The following is a 20,916-nucleotide window of genomic DNA, read 5'->3' on the forward strand; positions in this document are numbered from 1 at the left end:
TGAGATTTCGACTACGATATACGTTAGTCCTTACAAGGCATTGATGCATCATGAAAAATGTAATAAGCACGATAACCGCCTAATTTGAACCAAGAATGAAAGAGGCCTAAAGTCCGACAAATTATTACGTTAATTATAACCTAAATTATATAGGATAAATCTTGATGATAAACTGCTTCCATCAAGACTCAATCCCACGACCTCATAGGCTTAAGAGGGGTGTCACCAGCTGCACCAAAAACTGTTGGACAAATAACTTGTTGTATGTTGGCTTGAGACGAGATTTTTCTGCCACGTCTATACATTGATCAGTGGTTCCGTCCACGTTATATTAACTGAGAGTTTCGGGTTTTCAACATAACTATCTCGGTGCATATTTGTTCCGTCAACGTTATGGTAATCGAGGGTTTCGGGTTTTAAAATATAACCATTTTGGTGCATATATAGTTGTTCCGTACACGTCATATTAACTGAGAGTTTCGGGTTTTCAACATAGCTATTATGGTGCATATTTGACCGGCGAAACATGATCAATTTTCTCTTTTTCAATTTTTCATGATTATAAGTTGAATTCGGTACATTTGGATAAGGAGAACAATTTTATAAAATGCACTTAAAAGGTTTATGGAAGAAATTTTGTAAAAGAAAGTAATAATAGAATAAGTGAGAGATAAGGTAATCTTATATTTATTTTATTTTTTGTTGAAAGGGGTAATCTCATACTTAGTCGTGGAAGATTGACATTAGGGTTTGGTTGAAAATATACGAGAGAAACTTCCAATTGTGAAGTTCAATTCAATCTTTGGACCAAAATCAGGATTGTATTGAGTGTCCTATACTATTAGTCTTGTGTTAGTTATCCTAATGCCTAGTTTTAATCATTTAAAGTACAAAATGTCAACTCTTTGATTAAGTTTGTGACGCGTCTCCCATCAATCCGTATGTATTAATCCTTTAAGGCCATGTTTGGCGCGCGGGAATGGAATGTCATTCCCGGGAATCACATTCCCGTAATGCGATTCCCGGGAATCAAATTATTTTGGTTTAATGTTTGGTTCAACCAGGAATAGGAATTCCATTCCCAATGGATTCCTAACTTGTTGTTTGGTTTGTGTAGGAATAGGAATGTAAATTTTACGAAAATCCTGTTATATCCTTTTACTCAAACTACATAAATTATAGGTCAACTTTGTTATATATATTTTAAATAGTATTGTCTATTCAAATTTATAGATATGAAATAATAACGTAATACACTAATTTAAGTTGTATTTAAAGATTTATTTAAAATAAATAAGGTCTCGACTAATTTTTTTAAACGTTATGAAATTGATTTTTAACGAACAAAGAGCAAGAGAGAAGAAAATAAACTAGAGATATGGAGAGAGAGTTACGTTTGAGCGAGAGAGGGGGTGGGGGAGAGAGAGAGAGTGTGTTGGTATGGTGGTAGTTGAAACCCTAGATTTTTAAATTTTTTTAGTAAAAATGTATGAGAATTCTAATATTTTATCAAGGATTATTTTGTCCATAAATATTAAATGAAATCATTCCCGGGAATGGGAATCACAAACCCACCCCCCTCCCTGGGTTTGCTATTACCCCATTTCGGGGGAATCTCATTCCTCCAGGAATAGGATTCCCCCTGCATTCCCGCGAGCCAAACAGTAGTCGGGAATGTGATTCCCAGGAATCACATTCCATTCCCACGCGATTCCCGCGTGCCAAACATGGCCTAAGTGCTTTGGGATAATCCTCAGTCGCTCGACGCCTTCCCCCGTCCGGGGCAAGGTTAGTCTCGATACTAGCTCTGATATCATGTTAGAGTGTATTGAATTCAACCCTCTTTCAAAACGAGATTGCAAATCGGCAAAAAAGAAAATTACCGAAACTCTTTCACTAATTAAATATTCTTATGACGTGGGATAATGCTAAATAACTTGTTAGAAAATTTCTTCATCATCTTCCTATGGGCTATGGTTGTTCCAAGTCAAAATGCCACTTTTGATTATTTAGAAAGAGAGTCAATTTGGGTCAGTTTATGAGCAGACAGTAATTGATTAGCCCATAGACTAACAAAAAGTTTCTCCTCTATTTATACCTAAAGAGAGAGGAAAACAGAAACAACAAACACAAGTCTCTTCAAAATTTTCAAATATATTCACCATCTCCAACATCAAAATCCTAAAAACCCACTACCAATTTTCCAAACTTCATCTTATTCTTGTTCATCAAAATAATTGAAGATTCAAAATGGATGGTTTAATTCCTATGGTGTATAGAGCAATTAAAAGAAATATGACTCGTCGTCACTACAAGCACATTACTTTAGGTTCAACTCCACAAATTAATTATAATATCGCCGATTTCTACTCTGAGAATCATCACCAATTTTCGTATACGAAACCACCTCCACCAGAAAATATAGGTGGTGGTTATTATAGGAGATATAACTCAATTTCTGAATTATCAACCGGCCAAGGAGGTGGTAGTGGTGGAGGGTCATACTTTTCGGCCGAGGAAATGCGTCCTATATCAAAGAGGAAAGATGAAGTAGTGGTTATGAGGTTTAGAAGTCATCGTGGAATGTTTTCTTGTATGGGTGGTTCTTGAAATATTATTCATAACAATCACATTCTATTCTTGTGCGCCAAACTTAATTTAATAAAACATTTGATAAATATTAATGTTGTTTCTAGAGCCATGTTTCTAGGAGAAGTCTAGAAACCAAATCACATGTAACAAATTCATGCTTGCTAATATATATATAAGTTTTATTCTAATTTTTTGACTCGATATTATTCAACTCTTACAATCAAATCTCTTCTCCTACTGCTTAAGGCAATAGAGGCTCTTGTTCACAAAATTCAATGGCATGACAGGCCATAAGACTATTCTTATAGTTTGTGTCGCCTACGTTCTTGGGAGATGTCGAATACCGTCGAATACTCACAGACATCATGTTGTAATAGATTATACGGAAGGTGTATGATAGAGACCCTTGGTCATAGAGTTCTTTTTAGGGGAGTATAGTATAGCAGAGTAACCAGTCCTTGAAAAACTCACAACTTTACATGTACTTTCAACAAAAAAAAACACGTATAACAAAATATTTCACATGGCCTACCCTTTGATTATATTTTTTCCAAGTGAACTGCTTCATAGATCAAAAGATATTACAAGCTAACAGTCCATCAAAAATAAGGGCTTATACAACTATGCCATCCTTGAGAACATTTAGATATTCTAATTGCCTTAGCAAGTACATCACCCTTGTGGTAAGCTATTCTATTTACATGGATACAAGATAAGTTAATGAAAAAGGGTCGGAGTAATCTAATAAAGTTTATGCCAAGTCCAGTGGGATGTATTAGCTTCTCCATTGATTGCGCTTATTACATTGTTGCAATCTCCTTCCAAAATTATGTTAGATATTCTATTTAATAATTGACAACACTTTTTTTTTTTATCCCTTTGAGTACAACCAAAGGTTGACCTTTTTTTTTTTTTTTTTTTTTTTTTTGAAGGAAAAACAAGAAAACATTACAGAACAAGGTCAGCCTTAAGCTCAAGAACGGAATTCCAAATGCGTTGTCGAAGGTTTCTCTTTCCCCATTTAGCTAGTTTATCCGCCATTTGATTGTGTTGCCGCTTGATGTGGGTGAAGACTATTTCCTCAAAACCTTGTCGAAGTTGATTGATGTCGTCAATGAGATCCTCCGATTGCCAGTCTATAGACGATCCGTTATGTTGGAGATATCGAACAAGATTTAGATTATCGCTTTCGATGTGCAGGTGAGAGATCTTCAGATTGTCAGCCCACCTGATAGCATGTAGGATAGCTTGACATTCACACTCTTCCACTGTTTGGCCTCTGATAGTGTCTGCTTTGGTTATGATAAAATTCGCTTGATCATCCTGAAAGATACAGCCAATACCTGCTGGGTCTGCGAGTGAGGAGAAGGAGGCGTCCACATTGCACTTTAGGAAAGGTTTAGTTGGAGGGGTCCAACCTGCAGTTAAATTAGTATTCTGTTGTGTAGATGGGATATTAGTTACCGATCCCTGTATTTTCGTGATTATCTGCCTGGGGTTTTGTTCTAGCTTAGAGAAGTGTTTATCACATCGTGCTTTCCAGATGAACCAAAGGATTTTAGCCTGTAGAGCTGTTCTCTCTGGTTTTAAATTTTGCCATTCAATAATCCAATCATGAATGTTATTGACTGAGCCTGAAAAGACACCAAAATGGAGCCAGATAGTACGAGAAAAAGCACAGTTTAGAAGAACATGGGTCACAGTTTCTTCATCATCACAAAAAACACATTGCAATGTGTTGCCAATGAATTTGCCAATTTTGCTCCGCACGGGGAGGCAGTTGGTACAACATTTCCATAGGAATAGTTTTATCCTCGGTATATCGTTGGTATGTTCCAAATAAAGCACCAAGCCGGAGTGCAGTAATCCTGGTTTCTTGTTCGCAGGTGATAATACATAGATTTAATAGTAAATTTACCTGTTTTTGTTAACGACCACTTCATAGAATCACCTTTATCATTCTGTAAATTGATACTGCTAATAGCCCTGCATAAATCACTAGAAAAGTAAACGTTAAGAATATTCATATTCCATGTATTGTTAGTAATAAGCTGCGCCACTCTCTCAAGAGGGCAGTTGGTTTTACTTTTTATAGGCGGAGGATGGTTGGGGATCCAGTAATCATGCCAAATATTAATGTTCGTTCCTTTGTTAACATCCCAGAAGATAAGACTGCTAACCTGTTTATAGCGTTTAGAGAGGGATTTCCAAAGCCAGGAGTGGTTGGATTTAGCCGGGGTGGGTTTGTTCGCCTTGGGGTAGTATTTGGCTTTAAGAATCTTAGCCCAAGGGGCTTCGGGGTTCTGGAGCACCCTCCAGATCATTTTGCTAAGAAAAGCTTCATTATCCAGGGCCGGGAGTCGGAGACCAAGGCCTCCCAGTTTTCTGGGACGACAGATGGCAGTCCAGTTGATAGTGTGAATGATGTGAAGTTTTCCCCACCAAAAAGACCTTTGAATGGTCTCAATGCGATTGCTTATGCCTTTTGGAATGGCAAAGCATTGCATTTGGTATCGGGGAACAGCCGCAGCTATTGTGGAAAGCACAATAGAGCGACCAGCTTGCGAGAGGAGGTTCGAATGCCACTTAGAAAGTTTGTTTTGGATATTATCAAGAATAGACGAGAAGGCTTGCTTTTTGTTTGCTCCGATGAAGAGGTGGGTACCCAGATATTTATCTAGGGACGACGATTGGTGCACTTTCAAGCTGCGAATGATGATGCGCTTGAATTTTGGATGGGTATTCTTGGAGAAGAAAATGGTGGATTTGCTGTAGTTGATAATTTGATCCGAGGCTGCGGAAAAGGTTGCCAGAGTCTGCTTGAGATTGTCAATATTCTCCAGGGAATTTTGACCAAAAATGATGCAGTCATCGGCGAAGAGAAGGTGATTGATGTTGATGTCAGAGTTGGGAATGGGAAAACCTTTAAAATTATTGGGGCTATGAGAGGAGTCTAATAGTCTACTAAGGCCCTCCATAGCAAGAGTAAAAAGAAACGGAGAGAGGGGGTCTCCTTGACGAAGACCTCTAGAGATATTGAAGGAGGGACCAGGGCGACCATTGATCAGAACAGACATCGAGGAAGTTGAGATGCAGATGTGAATAAGATTGATCGAATGGTTCGAGTAGCCTAGTTGAGCCATAATACTCTCTAAGAAGGACCATTCCACACGGTCAAATGCCTTGGACATGTCTAGTTTCAGACCAAAATAGCTTTTAGATCCCTTTTTGGTTTTGTAGAAATGGGACATTTCCTGACTGATGATAATGTTATCCGTAATTTGCCTCCCAGGAACATAAGTCGGTTGGTAGGGAGAGATGATATCATCAAGCGTACTTTTAAAGCGATTGGCTAGAATTCTTGTTATGATTTTGTAAGTGGTGTTAAGGAGACTGATGGGTCTGTAATCGGAGGTAGATTGGGGAGATTTAGACTTTGGGATGAGACAGATATGGGTATGGTTGGAAGAGGGAGGAAGAATGGAATTACTAAAGAAGTGTGTGACCATACTATTGATGTCAGATTTAACTGTCTCCCAGTTAGATTTGTAGAAGAAAGGAGGATAGCCATCCGGGCCCGGGCCGCATCAGATTTAAGCGAAAAAACAGCCCGTCGAATCTCATCATCAGTGGGAGGCTTAATGAGATTGTTGTTTTGGGAAGCGCTGATCTGAGGATATAACAGATTGAGGAAGGAATCTTCCATCACAGAACCGTTGGAGGTGGATTTCAGATGGGAGGAAAAAATGTTTGCGATCTCTGTCTCGTCATGGGACCAAGTATTATCGTCTTTCCTAATCGAAGAAATATGGTTTTTCCGATTGCGTTGAATCGCTTTGGCATGGAAAAATTTAGTGTTTTTGTCTCCCAGTTGAACATTATTGGTTCTAGATTTCTCTTTCCACGGGCTCTCTTGTTGATTATAGGTTTCCTCGAGCTGACGATTGAGGTCACAAAAAGACTTGTGAGTTTGAACAGATTGAAGGGCATTGGTAAGAAATTTAATCCTGGTCTCGAGATGATCAAAAACCTTTTTGTTCCAGTGAGAGAGGTTAATAGCTAGAGAAGTTAGCTTATTATGGATGAAATTCTGGTTTGGGGGCCAATTAAGCTTAATAAAATCACTACAATCCGGGTGAGACATCCAAGTACGAATAAATTTGAAAGGCTTGCGGCCAGTCCGGGAACGGGTCTTAGTCATAAGGAGGATAGGAATATGGTCAGAGCCCACTCCCTGCATATGATGGAGAGTAGAGACAGGATAATCGATCATCCACTGATGATTGGATAAAGCTCTATCCAACCTCTCCTGAATCAGCTTGCCAGAGAATTGTCTATTAGACCACGTAAAAGGATAGCCACTGAAGCCAAGGTCCTGAAGGCCCAACGAATGAATATAATTTTTGATTTTCCGGGCATGGTTAGGTAAAATAGGATTGCCTCCCATTTTATCATGGGGGTGCAGAATGGTATTAAGGTCGCCAATTTATTTTTCAAGAAAACAGTCGTTGATTTTGGAATCACACGGAATTTAAAGCTTTGTGATGAAGTTCTATAGCTTCGCCATGGAATTTGAACTTTTAAGGTTGGATTTCATTGTTTAGACATTCAAACATGCATTTTGAAGAAAATTCATGTGTTATTATAGTCTTTGAATTTTGGAAGAAATTTAGATGATTTCAAAACCGCATGAAATTCAGATCGTTCATGTGACATTACTTTCAGATCAAAATCCGTACGTTTGCCGTGAGGAATTTATTTTCTAAGTTTGAATTCCATTGTTTACACCTTCAAACCCGCATTTGAAGAAAATTTATGTGCTATGGCATTTGAATTTCCTACAAAGTTTTGCCAATCTCAAAACCCCACAAAATTCAAGCCGTCACTAGAATTCATCAAAAAATGTCTTTATTCCCGGGAGACTATTTAATTTGGATGCAAAATAACAAAAAAAAAACACCTAAACCATCCAATGATGGGATCCCATGAGATAAACAGCTGTTATAATATAAAATGACAATCCTTAAAAAGATTTCAACACAGAAAGTGCCTGGTACTATATATATGTGTGTCAGTGTGTGTGAAAGTGGAGTTGTTGTTCTATCACTTTTGCCATAGCTCAAGTACAGTGTTAACAAGACTTCTCAGCATCCATTCGTTCAAGTATCCGTCGAGCTTCCTCCTCTGTTGCAGGAACGACACTTCGAATACTCATTCCACTTTTCATGTCTTCTGGATTACGGACGCTGAATGTGAAGTAGAATGTGTTTGATACCTGTTCAAAACAAAAGTTTCATAAGACTCATCAAAAGCATAACTAGAAGCATTATACCATATACAATGTTGTCAAATCATGAATCGTAATTCTTAGCTCTTATCGTTTTTCATTTGTATAGATGTCTACCAAAATTGTGAAATAAATAGGTGAACAATATGTTCCAAGCGAAATTTGGTGAAAATAGTAAGAAAAGTTCAATATTTCGGAGATCTTTCTGATATCTCACCTCACTGCTCCTGAGTTCGGGCCTGGTAACGTGAGCTACAACTTCAATGTTAATGAGAGGTTGTTGTGGGTTGTCAAGTTCCGTATATAACACACATGATTTAAAACGTAAGAAATCCCCAACATCCACCTGCATTATTAACACAATCAACCAAAAAGAAGAATTGAAAATCTTCGACATGAAGCGGTGTTGAACTTTGAAGTTGTAATTAACAATACAACTGCTAAGAGATATAACTTCGATGCGCCATTATCAATTGTGATTATACTTAGGAAATGAGTAATCCTGAAAGGCTATAGAAGGCAAGAATACGAAGTTCACTAGGAAGCATTCCGTCGATGACAGTAATCATCAATCAAATCGAAGTAATAAGATAGAATACTCACAGGTCGTAAAAAGTCAACATGATCGACTTCAAGGAAACACGGGACCATTCCAGCAAAAGCATAAGCAGTTGAATAAGCTAATTCAAATGCTCTATGCATCAAGAATCCTCCGAAGATTCGACCATGGATGTTTCTTTGTTGTGGTTGACAAATTAAAGAGTACTCAAGGCATGTATCTCGAATAAGAATACTATCTCTATTAGCTAAAGCTGGCATATCACAGAAGATCCTTCCTTCAGCTAACAAAGCCTTAAGTCTATCTACTTCCCCATTCTCAAACTCTCGTTTCCGCTCTCCTCTCTTCTTCTTCCTTAGTTTATCTCTTGCTTCTGCTTCCTCCCAAAGTTTCTTTTCTTGTTCAGTTTCGGGTAAGAGCCGATTCACAGGAGCAGATTTTCCTGTCTTAGAGTCACGAGCGACGAATGTGAAGTTGGCAGTCAAAGCTACGGCATCTGAAGCATGAGATCTCTCTGATAGATAAACGGGTGTATTTTAGTACTCCACAATTTATAGAGCAAGATAGGCGATATGGTTTAACGAACATTCATAAAGATTGATACGGGGATAAAAAAACATTCGAGATAGTAAAAGATGGAGACTTTACACAAAACTTATGATTAGTGAAGACCTTATAAGATTTAGGTTGATGAAATACCTTCTGGGGGTTGAGTCACTTCCAGTTGAATCTCGATGGATGAACGACCAACCCATGTAACAGCTCCAGCTATTTTTAGATCAGTATCGACACGAATTGGTCTCCTCAAAACCATCTTGTCGACAGAAGCAGTGACTAATAAGAGAGGCCTTGTTGTGCTAGCATCGTCCGAACAATGCTAATCCAAAATTAAACAAAAAAAATAAGAGAACAAACTACCATTACAAATCTACAACTTGAAAGCGAGTCGAAAACAGTTGAAAAATGTCTGCCTACATAAAAACAACCTGAACAAATTATGCAAGTTTCATATTTATATCTTCCAACTGAAATGCCAACTAAACTATTCGGCAGGCATTCTCAACTGAAATGCAAAACTACTCTATTTGGCAGGATCTAGAAAAACCTAATTATCCATTATAGAATGTCAACACAAACCCATCTGAAAAGGGTCACAATTACAATCCATAAAAACCGAAATCAAGTCAGATGGTTTAGAAATCCAAACCAATCAAAACATAAGAATGCTACCTAGTACGCGGATCGCTCTGCTACGTGGTACGCTACCATGTAAGTATCGGGTACGCTAGGGGTATACTTCTTTGTTACGCCGTTTTAGATTGCAGCATGTGTGGGACTATTTTCCTAGACAATATATATATACATATACATATATATATATATATATATATATATATATATATATATATATATTTTACGCCGCATTTACAATAGATACAACTACTACCAGACTCCTATCTCCACAAAACTTACAATCTAACAAGTTAAGAAAAAATATCTTGTAGTTAACTATCCAACTAGTCTATTTTATAGATTTTTACAAAGACTTTGGGTTAAGACTAAAAATTTCGGTATACTAATTTTGGATACCGGATAGCGAACCCGCCCAAAAAGGGCATGGGAAATCGGGGAACCGGGTACGCTGCACGCAGGGGAGGAGAGTATCCGAGAACGAACATACATAACCCATCACCACATTCATTAGTTTTTATGCAAAATCAATGTCCTAAAACTGTATTTCAAGTTCTACCCACAAATTAAAATTCATTAATATGCACAACCCAGAATCCAAAAAGAACTAATTTAGCCCAAAATGAATAAAAAATCTTAGTTATGACATATACCTTCACAGAGATAGTACCAGCAAGAGCATCTAGGTCTTCAAGCAATTTCCCAATCCTCACACCATTCCAAGGATCTCTATATTGTTCTCTAAGTATATAATCAGAAGAGAAACTATAAACAATACTAGTTCTACTTTGAGCAGGAGTTTTTTTTAACAAATCATTTTCATTTTGAGGAGGAGCATCTGATGATGGATCTAAAAGTCTTTCAAAAATACTAGATCTAGCTTCCCATAAAGCATTAGTAACAGGAGAATGATAAGTTCCTGGCCATAAACTAATTGGTTTTCTAATTGAAGAACTAGCATCAATAGGTTGTGAATTTTGAAAAGGTGAAGATAAAGTTGAAACAACATGAATTGCTTTTTCTTCTTGGTTTGAATCCATTGTTGAATTTAACTTTTTTTCTTCTTCTTGTTGAGATGGGTTTTTGGGAAGAGATGAGAAAATTCTGTTTTGGGTGGAGATTTTTTTGAGTGATTTTGATGAATCAAGAATTTGGGAAGTGAAATAGTTAGGAAAGGGTTTGGTTGATTTTGTTGATGATGAAGTTTGATGATGAGTTAGTAAATGGGTAGTTGAAGATTTCTTCAGGGGTTGATTTGGATTGTTAAAAGTGATGGTTGAAGAAGATTTTCTAGAGATCTGTAAAAATTTCTTTGAAGATGATTTCATAGCTGAAACAGTAAAGAATGGGGATGTGTCAAATACAATTTGCTAGACTTTTTTCAATTGGCTTTGAGTTTCAATAAAGAAATATTGATCCAAAATTGACCTAAAATTATGGTCTTTTGGGATTTTTGGTCCACTTACATTTTGAAAACATAGGTGATCTCTTGGAGTAGAAAAATCATAGAAAAGACGGAAAATCTAGACCGAAATTTACGAAAAACTAGATCAATTGCCTTAATTATATCTCTTTTGTGTAACTAGTTTCTTCAGAACATGATTACTGATAACATTTTTCGTAAATTTAGTCTGAATATTTCAATTTCTCCATCAATTTTGTTAGTTGGAACGCCCATTAAAAAAAAGAAATTAAGCTCTAGGATGGGCGTTCAATCACATCGACTATTGTTTGGGAAGTCTTAAATAATGCCTCTCTGATGTGTTGAAGGTGTCCCAAGGCAAATTTTAGGGAAAATATTGAAAAAAAACAAGTCTGTTGACAAAAATATTACTCGGAAGAAAATAAAATTGCTAACACATTATACGTAAGCAAAGGTTTAACTAACCACATGTAACATATTATACAAAGGCTTGATTCTATTTAACAATTGTTTGTCCAGGTAGTTGAACATCTACTCTGAAAGTTAAAAAAATCACGGATCTGATACCTGTGGAGGTGGACATCGATCACTAAATAATTTCCAGACTCATTAGGGTCTAAATTATTTTAGTGAGGAGATTAGGGTTTACTCAAGTCATCTTCACATTTACATATATGCACGATGTATTCATGTTACATTATAAATGTAATGACTCTTTGAGTACAATGTCAAAAAGAAATTGAATTCGATTTGAAATTGTCTCTCAATATGGAGATATGGGGATCTTGGGAGGGATTAATTTGTCTGTTCCACAGGTCCAAATTAAGATAACATCTCCCATGGCATATATATTTTGGATAACTACCGAGACCTAGAACAAAATTTCTTCCTCAGACATAGATTTCTGCCAAATCATAAAGCATTCCCGACCTACCACGTCGGCTTCCTGCTCATTTTCAGTCGTATTTTCAGATATCCTAACTATCACTATTGATCGTGAATTGTTGATTGTTTCGATATACACAGCATACCAATACGGCCTAAAGCTCAATTTTATCTTCCTATCAAATAAAGGGAGTTTCAATGAAGAGAAAATTCCCTTTGCCGGAATAATGAGAAAGAATAAAAAGAGAGAAACAGAGCAAGAGAGAGAGAATAAGAGAAAATGAAAGAACAAAAATGAGAGGGAGCGAAAGAGCAAGAGAGAGAGAGACAACGAACAAGAGAGAATAATAAAGGAAAATAGCAATGGTAGTCGAAGGTGGCAATAGTTGGAGTTGGTGGTGGGTAGATGTCATGTGGAAAGCCAAGATTAGAAGTAAAACACAAATAAGCTGATTTTTTTTACTTAAAACAAGGTTTCCCCGAATCTTATTGACTGAAGTCTTTATTCCCTCAAGTTATGCCTCAAAACCACGGTGAGATTGACTATTACAACCCCAATGCAAGACAATGCAACTCACTACAACCAATTGCAAATTATTGCAAATCCACTAATTAGAAACCAATGGTAAACTATCGCAACTAATTAGAAACCAATGGTAAACTATCGCAAATCCACTGCACACAAATCATTAACCACTGCAAGGCTCCAACCAGATCTGCTTCTTAGAACAAACATGAAGATTAATTGATTATACTGTGCTAACAACAAACACATTACAAACAAACTCGAAGATGCATTTCTTTGTAGGTTCTGCAATTTAAAAGCAGGTTTTCCATTATCAGTATTACAACAATTTTGTACCTTACTACTTTAGGCTTCAGAGAGATCTATATTTTCATCAACAGAAGGCAATGATTCACGAGATGCCTCTTGCATTTCCTCTGATTCAGAAGGTTGAGACTCGTGTTTTGCAGCTGCTTGAAGAACCCGGTTTTGAACATCTGTTGATGAAGGTGAAGTCGGCAAACCAACCTTGTTCGGTTCCAGTTTCTTGGCAGCCCATGAAAATGCATCAGCTCCCACTTGAACAGGAACTAGCAACGATCTTGAAGAAACAAAGAAAGTCAAATAAGCGACAAAAGTTAAGATGGAAACGACATGACCACATCAAAGATAAAAGTTGTAGTCATCCAACTCAAAACTAATTGATAATGAGGGGAGATAATTTAGATATTATATTTTTGGTCATGAAACCTCCGTTGTCCATGTGGGACTATTCTCACATGCCAACTTGCGTGTGGCGTGCTTTGAACCTAAAAGTATTGTTTTTGTTCGGTGATGTAGATCATATGTGACAGTTAAGCCTATCATATGTTGACCTAGCTCGAATATGATATTAAGTTTGTGGATGTCCAACTAAAGAGGTACTCGATCTTACAAACTTAGTCAGACTAGCAATTACTCACGTGAGTGAGACTATTATCATAATCAGATCCTTTTAAACCCTTTCTCTAATAATCTCGGTTACTTTTACTTTGATTTTATTTCTTTGAATTAATACCTTGGTTTTAACTTATGCACTGTAAAATACCAAACAGTTGCTGATCTGTTAAATAATGGCGGAAAAATTATAGGGTATGTGTGGTAGGATTGCAGTTGATTGTCAATCAAGACTCCATTCATTTCTATAGGAATCATACTGTGATGTTATAAAAGTATTGCATATTATCGAAAGAAAAAGTAGGCCTTGTGATCATTTGGTTAACAAGATTGGAGAACGTACCTTAAATCTTGCTTAAAATCCTCTGAGTCCTCGTACGTGGAAATACGTTTGTAAATAGTCTGGCAGAAAGCAGAAGAAACGAATGAAGACATTAGAGATAATATTATAAGGTGACAGCATGATCAACTGCGACTTGAGTATTATGACATAACCAGAGAAGAAAATGGCATATTTATTGAGCTGATCAAACTCAAAGCATTCATCTTCAAGTGCTGACGATTCTAAAGGAAAACAAGATCGGAATTTCAAGTTGAAATGTTGAAAGTTTGAGGGGATGTAAATTGCAATACCTGTCCAATACCAATGACGCCAATGAGTTGCAGCGTCTTCTCCCATTCTGTAACAAGTACTGACAAATTAGTATGAGAGGAAACTTTAAGAATAAATGTCGCTTGTATTAAATTTTTCAGAACGGGAAATTTCAGTATTGTGATATCAAAAGTAGTTTCTTCATATTGAATATGTCTCGAACAAATTCACTTCCATAAATGGTTTCCATGAAATGCTTATGGGGAAAGGTAAATATGCTCACCCAGCAGAGCATAAATGGCTACAGCGGAACCCTGTCAGATCACCTAAAAGTAATTAGTATGCTGTCAATCCAATTTGCTAGAGATACACAAGGAGAAAATTGTTTAACATGTTTTGGTAAAATGGGGAAATTAATCACTAAAACCTTAATTCCCTGATGAAACTCTTACCATCTGCACCTGTCCAGTTCCTTTGACTAAATGACATGGGGGATTACAAATGAAAGATGGTAGTATAAGAAATACGGCAGATTTCGGATGACAGTGGTAATAATAATATAACTAAGAAACATCATCATAATCTGCACGAGTCTTACCACCCCATAGCCAAGAATTTTCAAAGGAGTGGGTTTTATTTCTTCAAGAATTGCTTCTGCTTCCTGCATGTTTACGAAGTTATATGCATTAATACGTATAGTATACTTACTTAGCTGATAGTTAAATACATGATACAAACGCATATATATATATATATATATAGACAGGGAGAGAGAGGAGAAGTGTGTCAGGGGGGAGCTGCGAACTCTGACTTCTGTGTGGGGCCCAGAGCTAAAGCTCGAAAATCGATATAGCCTTTTTTTTAATAAAAAGAAAAGAAAAAAGGGTCCCTTTGGGATGGGAGTACCACTGCGGGAACACTACTTGCACCCACACAACAAGATCCTTTTTTTTTGTTGAAAGACACAACAGGATCCTGTATATATGTAACATGTTGCACCAGAATCAATTTTCATTATCTAATCTGAATATGCAAACAAGATGACATTTTCAAAATAAAACACGTCGAAGTAGGAAATTTATTCTGAACTTAAAGGCACACAAACCTTTAGTAATTGTTCAAAATGCAGTCTCACGGAGTAAGCACCAGTAGATAGCTACCTTGTTATTTTTTGTAAAAAAAATCTGTAGTGAGAATACCTGAGGACTGTTTTATGACTCTAAACTGAGGTAGATATGCTAAGTATAGCTAGTCAAAGTGAAACTCGTTGAGGAGAAAGAAGAAAACATAAAGTCCAAGAGAAAAAAGAGAATCAACTAAATATTTGGTACCCTAGTTAGCAGAGATACCATTTGAGATCATGAATACATGTACCTAGTTTAATGATTACCTCATTTAATATGGTAAGACTTGTCTCAGGCTTAAGCTCTTTAATGCGGAGTCCAGTTTTTACCCACGAGAGAAAGCCACCTTCAACCAGGTATGGTTTCTGTCATTAAATATAAAAGCAAGTCGATTTTATATCAGAATGGGCTTGTCAAAAAGACAATAACAAAGTTAGGCTTTTCTGTAAGATATTTAGAAGGAACAAATACTCACCTTCACCCCAAGCTTCTTTAAGGATCTCGCAATGCCTTTTGAGCGTGTACCATCAGCATCCATAACTATAACGTTGGACCTGTCCTATAGGTGAGAGAAAAATATGATCCAGAGATATCATTTGCGAAGTTAAACTTAGATCTATATGACGATAGAGTATTTCACTTTTAAACATAATTCTACGTACTCGAACAATCTTCAAATTCCGAATGACAGCTGAAATTAAGGCCTCGTCAACATCCTTTCCTCTCCTCAGTAACCTCCGTACAGAACCATCAATCTGATGATTCCATAAAGGTTAAACAAAACAAGATACGAAACAAACCCCGTGTCTACTCCATGCAGGAGAAACCATACATTCATACTTATAAGAAAGGCTCTTTTGAAAAGAGAAATACCATCTAAACCAGAACAAACCTCAGGTAGGGAAACACTTGCATATCTAAACCTAGCCCCTCGCCGAAGGTCCGGAATACCATCTCTCTCCCTCAAAGCCTACATCCCAGAAAACAGAAGTTACACTTGGGAACAGATCCAAAAAAATCTACCAAAGCAAAGGCCTGCATTTTATTTATTACAAAAACTGACCAGTAAACCATAAAATAGGAAATGAGGGGGAAAGTTTGGAGAATTAAAATGAAGTTGAAGAGAAACCCTTGAAGGAATGACGAGTTACTATGTCAACAAAAGAATAGCTAGTGAAATTTACAGTCTCTTGCCTCGGGCCGGATGTCTACGAGTACAAAATTATCTTCCTTGGTAAGTCGCTCCAAAGTTGATTGAGGAGACAAATCTCCAGAATAACCACCATAAGTCAGAATCCAATAAGAAATCCTGCATGAATCTGATCAACAATATATATTTGCATAACAGGAATTGGGAAAAGAAAGACGGTTGACCTGCTTACAACTACGACGTACAAAAGAAAATGAATAGTGACAATAAGATCCATACCCTAAGGTGGCTGAAGCACCTAGGAAAAGAACAAACGGTATAATTGGGTCACTGGGGTCCAACCCAAGATTTGCTTCCAGCATCTCAATAACAATATACACCTATTTCACAAGATCCAAAAGAAGTAAGCACAGTCTATATGTCATATATTACATGGATGTTATATTAGGAATCCTGAGCAACCAGAGAAATTGATAGAATTCACAAATCAATATCCATCACTAGATATGATACAACATAATGGTTTTCAAAAAACATAAGTTTACCAGTGCAAAGTATACCTCCAGGATCAATCTTAATCGATGAGTCAAAAGAAAATTCTTAAAACTGGCCTTATAATTGAAGCATCTCAGACACTGAAAGTATACCTGTCTAAATGCAGCTTTAACAGGACCCAGGATCTCCATAATTTTCTCTTCAGTTAAATTTAGTACATCCCGGACTTCTTGAGGAAGCAACTCCTTTGCCGAGTTATAATACAAAACAACATAGGTGGTACCACTTGCTATATAATCCTCCACACTGACAATTGTCTTCCTTAAAACCTCGATGGCAACAATACCTGCCTTACTCATGACCTCCTTTAAGTTACCGGATAAGCCTGAAACTCCATCACCAGACCCTTTTTCTGCTTGATTGAGAGTAAACAGCAAGCTATTAACTGAACTATCAACTGATTCTCTAAGATTGTTACTATTGCTGGTAACCGATGAATTAATTGCATCTAATGTGGTCTTCATAAAATCGCTCCCTTTACCAACCGAATCATCTATAGATACATTAAAACTGGATATGAATTCCTCAATACTTGTTTTCAGCTTGGTTAATGCATCATCGGGCACAACCAAGGTGTTACGAATTGCAGTCGTGTTTTTTGGAACATCAACTACAGCATCTAGCGGCAATGTAGTTTGTTGAACAGTGTCAGGAAGACTCGAGAGGTTGTCTTCCACAACTGATATACTTGAACTTTCGACATAAGTCAACTCTCCCCTATCCAGAGACACTGATCCATTAATATCTCCAATTGAATCCATCCATTTATTTGAGAATCTAGTCTCTGAGCCATACAATTCATTCAAGTAGGGTGAGTTATTAGTTAACTCCAAGCTACCTGGTGCTTCAGGGCTTCCAATGGCATATGAAGATACAAATCTAGTAGCCTGTGGCCTGAACGAGACTTCTCGAGGACTAACTCCATTTGGTTCGCCTAAGAAGACCTTGTCTTCCAAAGCCCAATTGACATTGATAGTCCTTCCCAAGGGAGAAAGAGGTTTTAACCCGAAACGAAAATATATCTGCCGGCATCAAAGCATATAGCACATCAAACCACAAAAACTAAAATAAATATCAATATGTCTTGTTGTTCTTGTATGTCGTGTACATTAGATTAATGATCTATCCATTAATTTATTAGGAAATTAGGCCGAATAATTTTTTTCGCGTTGGTCTTGGTTAAAAAGACTATTTTTTTTAATTGGCTTCCATTTTCCATTATTTTATACGCTTGAACTTCATGTTTGGTGTTTCTATAGGCTTAGACTCCCTATACAAAACTTTAAAACCTATGCAAACCTATGAAACCCATGCAAACCTGTGAAAACCTATACAAATCAAATTCAAAATGTGCAAACTTGTGCGTAAACCAGTGCAAACCTTACTGTTGGTTTGAACCCTAAAAAATGTGGCCTGGGTTTTGACCAATTTCCCCCAATTGCTTGGAATATGAAACTAATCAAATTGATCAATTTGAAAAAAAAATGTTAAGGTATAATTTAACCTCTAAATTTTCAAATAAAAATCAACATTAGCAAATTATGGAGAGAAATGACTATACAAAGTTGACCTAGCAAAGCAATTGAAGACATAAATGCATGAAATTGAGCTCAAATTATACCTGAGAATGGGAAGAACAAGCTGACGAAGGAGCTGAACAGAAGATAGGTAACATTATCGACTTAAATCAGTTAAAATACCATCCAAAACTCTTCACGATCAAAGGGTTACTGAACTAAGATGAAGGAAACCTAGAGAGAGAAAGAGAGTCTATAGAGAGAGAGAGAGAAGAGGATTGGGAAGAGAAGGATCGTGTGGTTAGTCGAAGCGTTTTGAGATTTTCCCTCGCAATTTTGTGGCTCCTCGTCACCACCTCTTGTTTTTCGTCTATTGGGCCATATTTTATCTGAAAATTGGCCCTTCTTATAGTGATATTTTCTTTTGGCCCCTAAGGATGACTAATTTATCAAATAGTCTCTCCTAATTCCTAAAGATGGTTTGGTTCTAAAGGTGACCGATATTTGGATAATCAAATATCTTACGTAGACAGTAATTTTCAGGACTGGTAGAAGTCAACTATGTTTGACTTAGTTGAGAAAGGAAATATATGTAGTGTGGTATATAAATATCTCCTAACCGATTATTTGGTGTTTGAATGAGTGGATGCTTAATAAAAAGCCAAGTGCTTACAGATTTTTTTCAAATTATAGTCTGATGTTAATAGAATCACCGTTTGTAGCACAAAAACCGAGTGCCTTTAATAGCGCTCTTAATAATATTACCTCTTAAAAGATGACTTTTTTTGTATCTCTGACCTCCTAATAATCGAAGGTGCGTCCGTAAATGATAGTTTAAGTCAAAATAATATGTCCTGGCACGAAAAAAATATCATAAATGTCGTCTACCCACGTGAATAATAAAATATATTTTCAATAGAAGTACCTACATATATATGAGCCGATTTAGGATGTTATTTTTCCTTGTTTCAAGTTGAGACCCAAAAATTTGCAGCCTTTGGTATAGAAGAAAACTATCTAGTATATGCACTACATTAGATAGGGAAAGCAATACTTTTAGGAAGAGATACACCTTATTTGTTCCAAAATATCCCAAAGTCATCTTACCCTTACTCGATCAAAAATAGATGGAACCCTTAAATCCTAATTGATTAACACAACACTCATCTTCATGAAATTCAGAAGTTTTCATACTTCTTGTTAGTTTTATTGATTTCCCTTTTCCTAAATTAAACTGCATAAATTTCAAAGGTTTCAACACTGGTAACAGTAGTCAGTATTTTGAAGGTTTGATCTTTCAACTTCATTAACAACTATCAAAACAAATCAGTTAATTAGACATGATGTAACTCAGATTATGTACAAGAGTCATTTACCCAAAAGAAGTTTCGGCTTATCACGATTTCATGAATGAAAATAGTGAAAAGTTTCAACCAAAACCCACTGCAAATGAAAAAGACAAGAGTTAATTCCTATTTGGCCCCCTATTTTGTGACCAACTCAAATATGGCTCCAAAATTTCTGTAAATTCAAATATGGCCCCCTATTTTTCATACAAATCCCATAACTACCCCTCCTATCAATGTATTTTCAAAATAAAATAAAAAAGAAAACCTAAATTCAACCTCATTTCCCTCTTCACCACTCACCTCTCTCCACGTCACCTCACTCTCCACCTCACCAGTCTCTTCTCCGATGAAGGTCGTCGGTCGAAAAATTTTCCGAGCGGCGACCTTCAAACTAAAAAAAAAAAAAATTCTCTTATCCCTCTCTCTAAAAACTCCAGCGAAGGGAGTTTCCCTTCGCCGGAGTTCTGGTATGTTAAAGAACAAACCAGTTCTGGTCTGTTGAAGAACAGACCGATCTAGTTTGTTCTTCAACAGATCCGAACAACCCTCTTGAAGAACAAACCAGATTTGGTCTGTTCTTCAATAGACTAGAACTCTGGCGAAAGGAAACCCCCTTCGCCGGAGTTTTTAGAGAGAGAGAAAGATGAGAGAATATTTTTTTTTTATAGTTTGAAGGTCGCCGGCCGGAAAATTTTCTGGCCGACGACCTTCATCAGAGAAGAGACTGGTGAGGTGGTGAGAGGTGAGTTGGAGAGAGAGGTGACGTGGAGAGAGATGAGTGGTGGAAAGGGAAGTGAGGTGGAATTTAGGTTTTCTTTTTTATTTTAAAAATACATTAATAGGAGGGGTAGTTATGGCATTTGTATGAAAATAGGAGGTCATATTTGAATTAACAGAAATTTGGGGGTCATATTTGAAGCTGGTCACAAAGTAGGGGGCCAAATAGGAATTGACTCAAAAAACAAATTGTCCACGATAGATGAAATATGGTGTATTTTTCCTATAAATAATGGTTGAAAAAATAAATCAATTTCATCCACTTTGGTTGAAATTTGTTGTCTTTTTCATTTTACCGAATCGAAAATCCTTTCGAGTGCAACACAAAAAATGACTTAAATTCCTAAAAATCGTTGTTCAACCTTCAGAAAGACAAAACAAGAATTTTTCTTTACCTAAGACACATTATCCTCACTATATATATTATCGTTTAAGTTGATGCCTTCGTTTAACTAGAATGACTATTTTTTCTTG

The 20,916-nt window shown here is 36.7% G+C and overlaps 4 protein-coding genes across 4 annotated transcripts; 1 reads left to right on the top strand and 3 right to left on the bottom strand.

Moving 5' to 3' along the window:
* Positions 1-2,250: 2,250 nt before the first annotated feature.
* Positions 2,251-2,610, top strand: LOC147536200 (uncharacterized). The gene has a single exon (XM_086640235.1). It carries the CDS (start codon positions 2,251-2,253, stop codon positions 2,608-2,610), a length of 360 nt encoding a protein of 119 aa, XP_086496361.1.
* A 930-nt stretch (positions 2,611-3,540) lies between these two features.
* LOC147536201 (uncharacterized) lies at positions 3,541-4,619 on the bottom strand. The gene is made up of 2 exons (XM_086640236.1): positions 4,511-4,619; positions 3,541-4,226 (listed from the first exon to the last, which is right to left on the bottom strand). Exons 1-2 carry the CDS (start codon positions 4,617-4,619, stop codon positions 3,541-3,543), a joined length of 795 nt encoding a protein of 264 aa, XP_086496362.1.
* Positions 4,620-7,578: 2,959 nt separating this feature from the next.
* On the bottom strand, positions 7,579-11,515 carry LOC147536202 (acyl-coenzyme A thioesterase 2, chloroplastic-like). Its single transcript, XM_086642001.1, has 5 exons — positions 10,283-11,515; positions 9,138-9,315; positions 8,483-8,952; positions 8,097-8,225; positions 7,579-7,867 (listed from the first exon to the last, which is right to left on the bottom strand). Exons 1-5 carry the CDS (start codon positions 10,955-10,957, stop codon positions 7,724-7,726), a joined length of 1,596 nt encoding a protein of 531 aa, XP_086498127.1. The 5' UTR covers positions 10,958-11,515; the 3' UTR covers positions 7,579-7,723.
* Positions 11,516-12,657: 1,142 nt separating this feature from the next.
* Positions 12,658-18,698, bottom strand: LOC147536203 (Rhodanese/Cell cycle control phosphatase superfamily protein). Its single transcript, XM_086638813.1, has 13 exons — positions 18,421-18,698; positions 16,892-17,821; positions 16,524-16,624; positions 16,289-16,403; positions 15,987-16,064; positions 15,757-15,849; positions 15,570-15,653; positions 15,361-15,459; positions 14,569-14,631; positions 14,254-14,284; positions 14,012-14,058; positions 13,722-13,780; positions 12,658-13,043 (listed from the first exon to the last, which is right to left on the bottom strand). Exons 1-13 carry the CDS (start codon positions 18,472-18,474, stop codon positions 12,809-12,811), a joined length of 1,989 nt encoding a protein of 662 aa, XP_086494939.1. The 5' UTR covers positions 18,475-18,698; the 3' UTR covers positions 12,658-12,808.
* Positions 18,699-20,916: the final 2,218 nt, after the last annotated feature.

Source organism: Eschscholzia californica, unplaced genomic scaffold (assembly GCF_041429995.1).
Source record: "Eschscholzia californica isolate CP2 unplaced genomic scaffold, dmEscCali1.0.p SCAF_5, whole genome shotgun sequence".
NCBI lineage: Eukaryota > Viridiplantae > Streptophyta > Magnoliopsida > Ranunculales > Papaveraceae > Eschscholzia > Eschscholzia californica.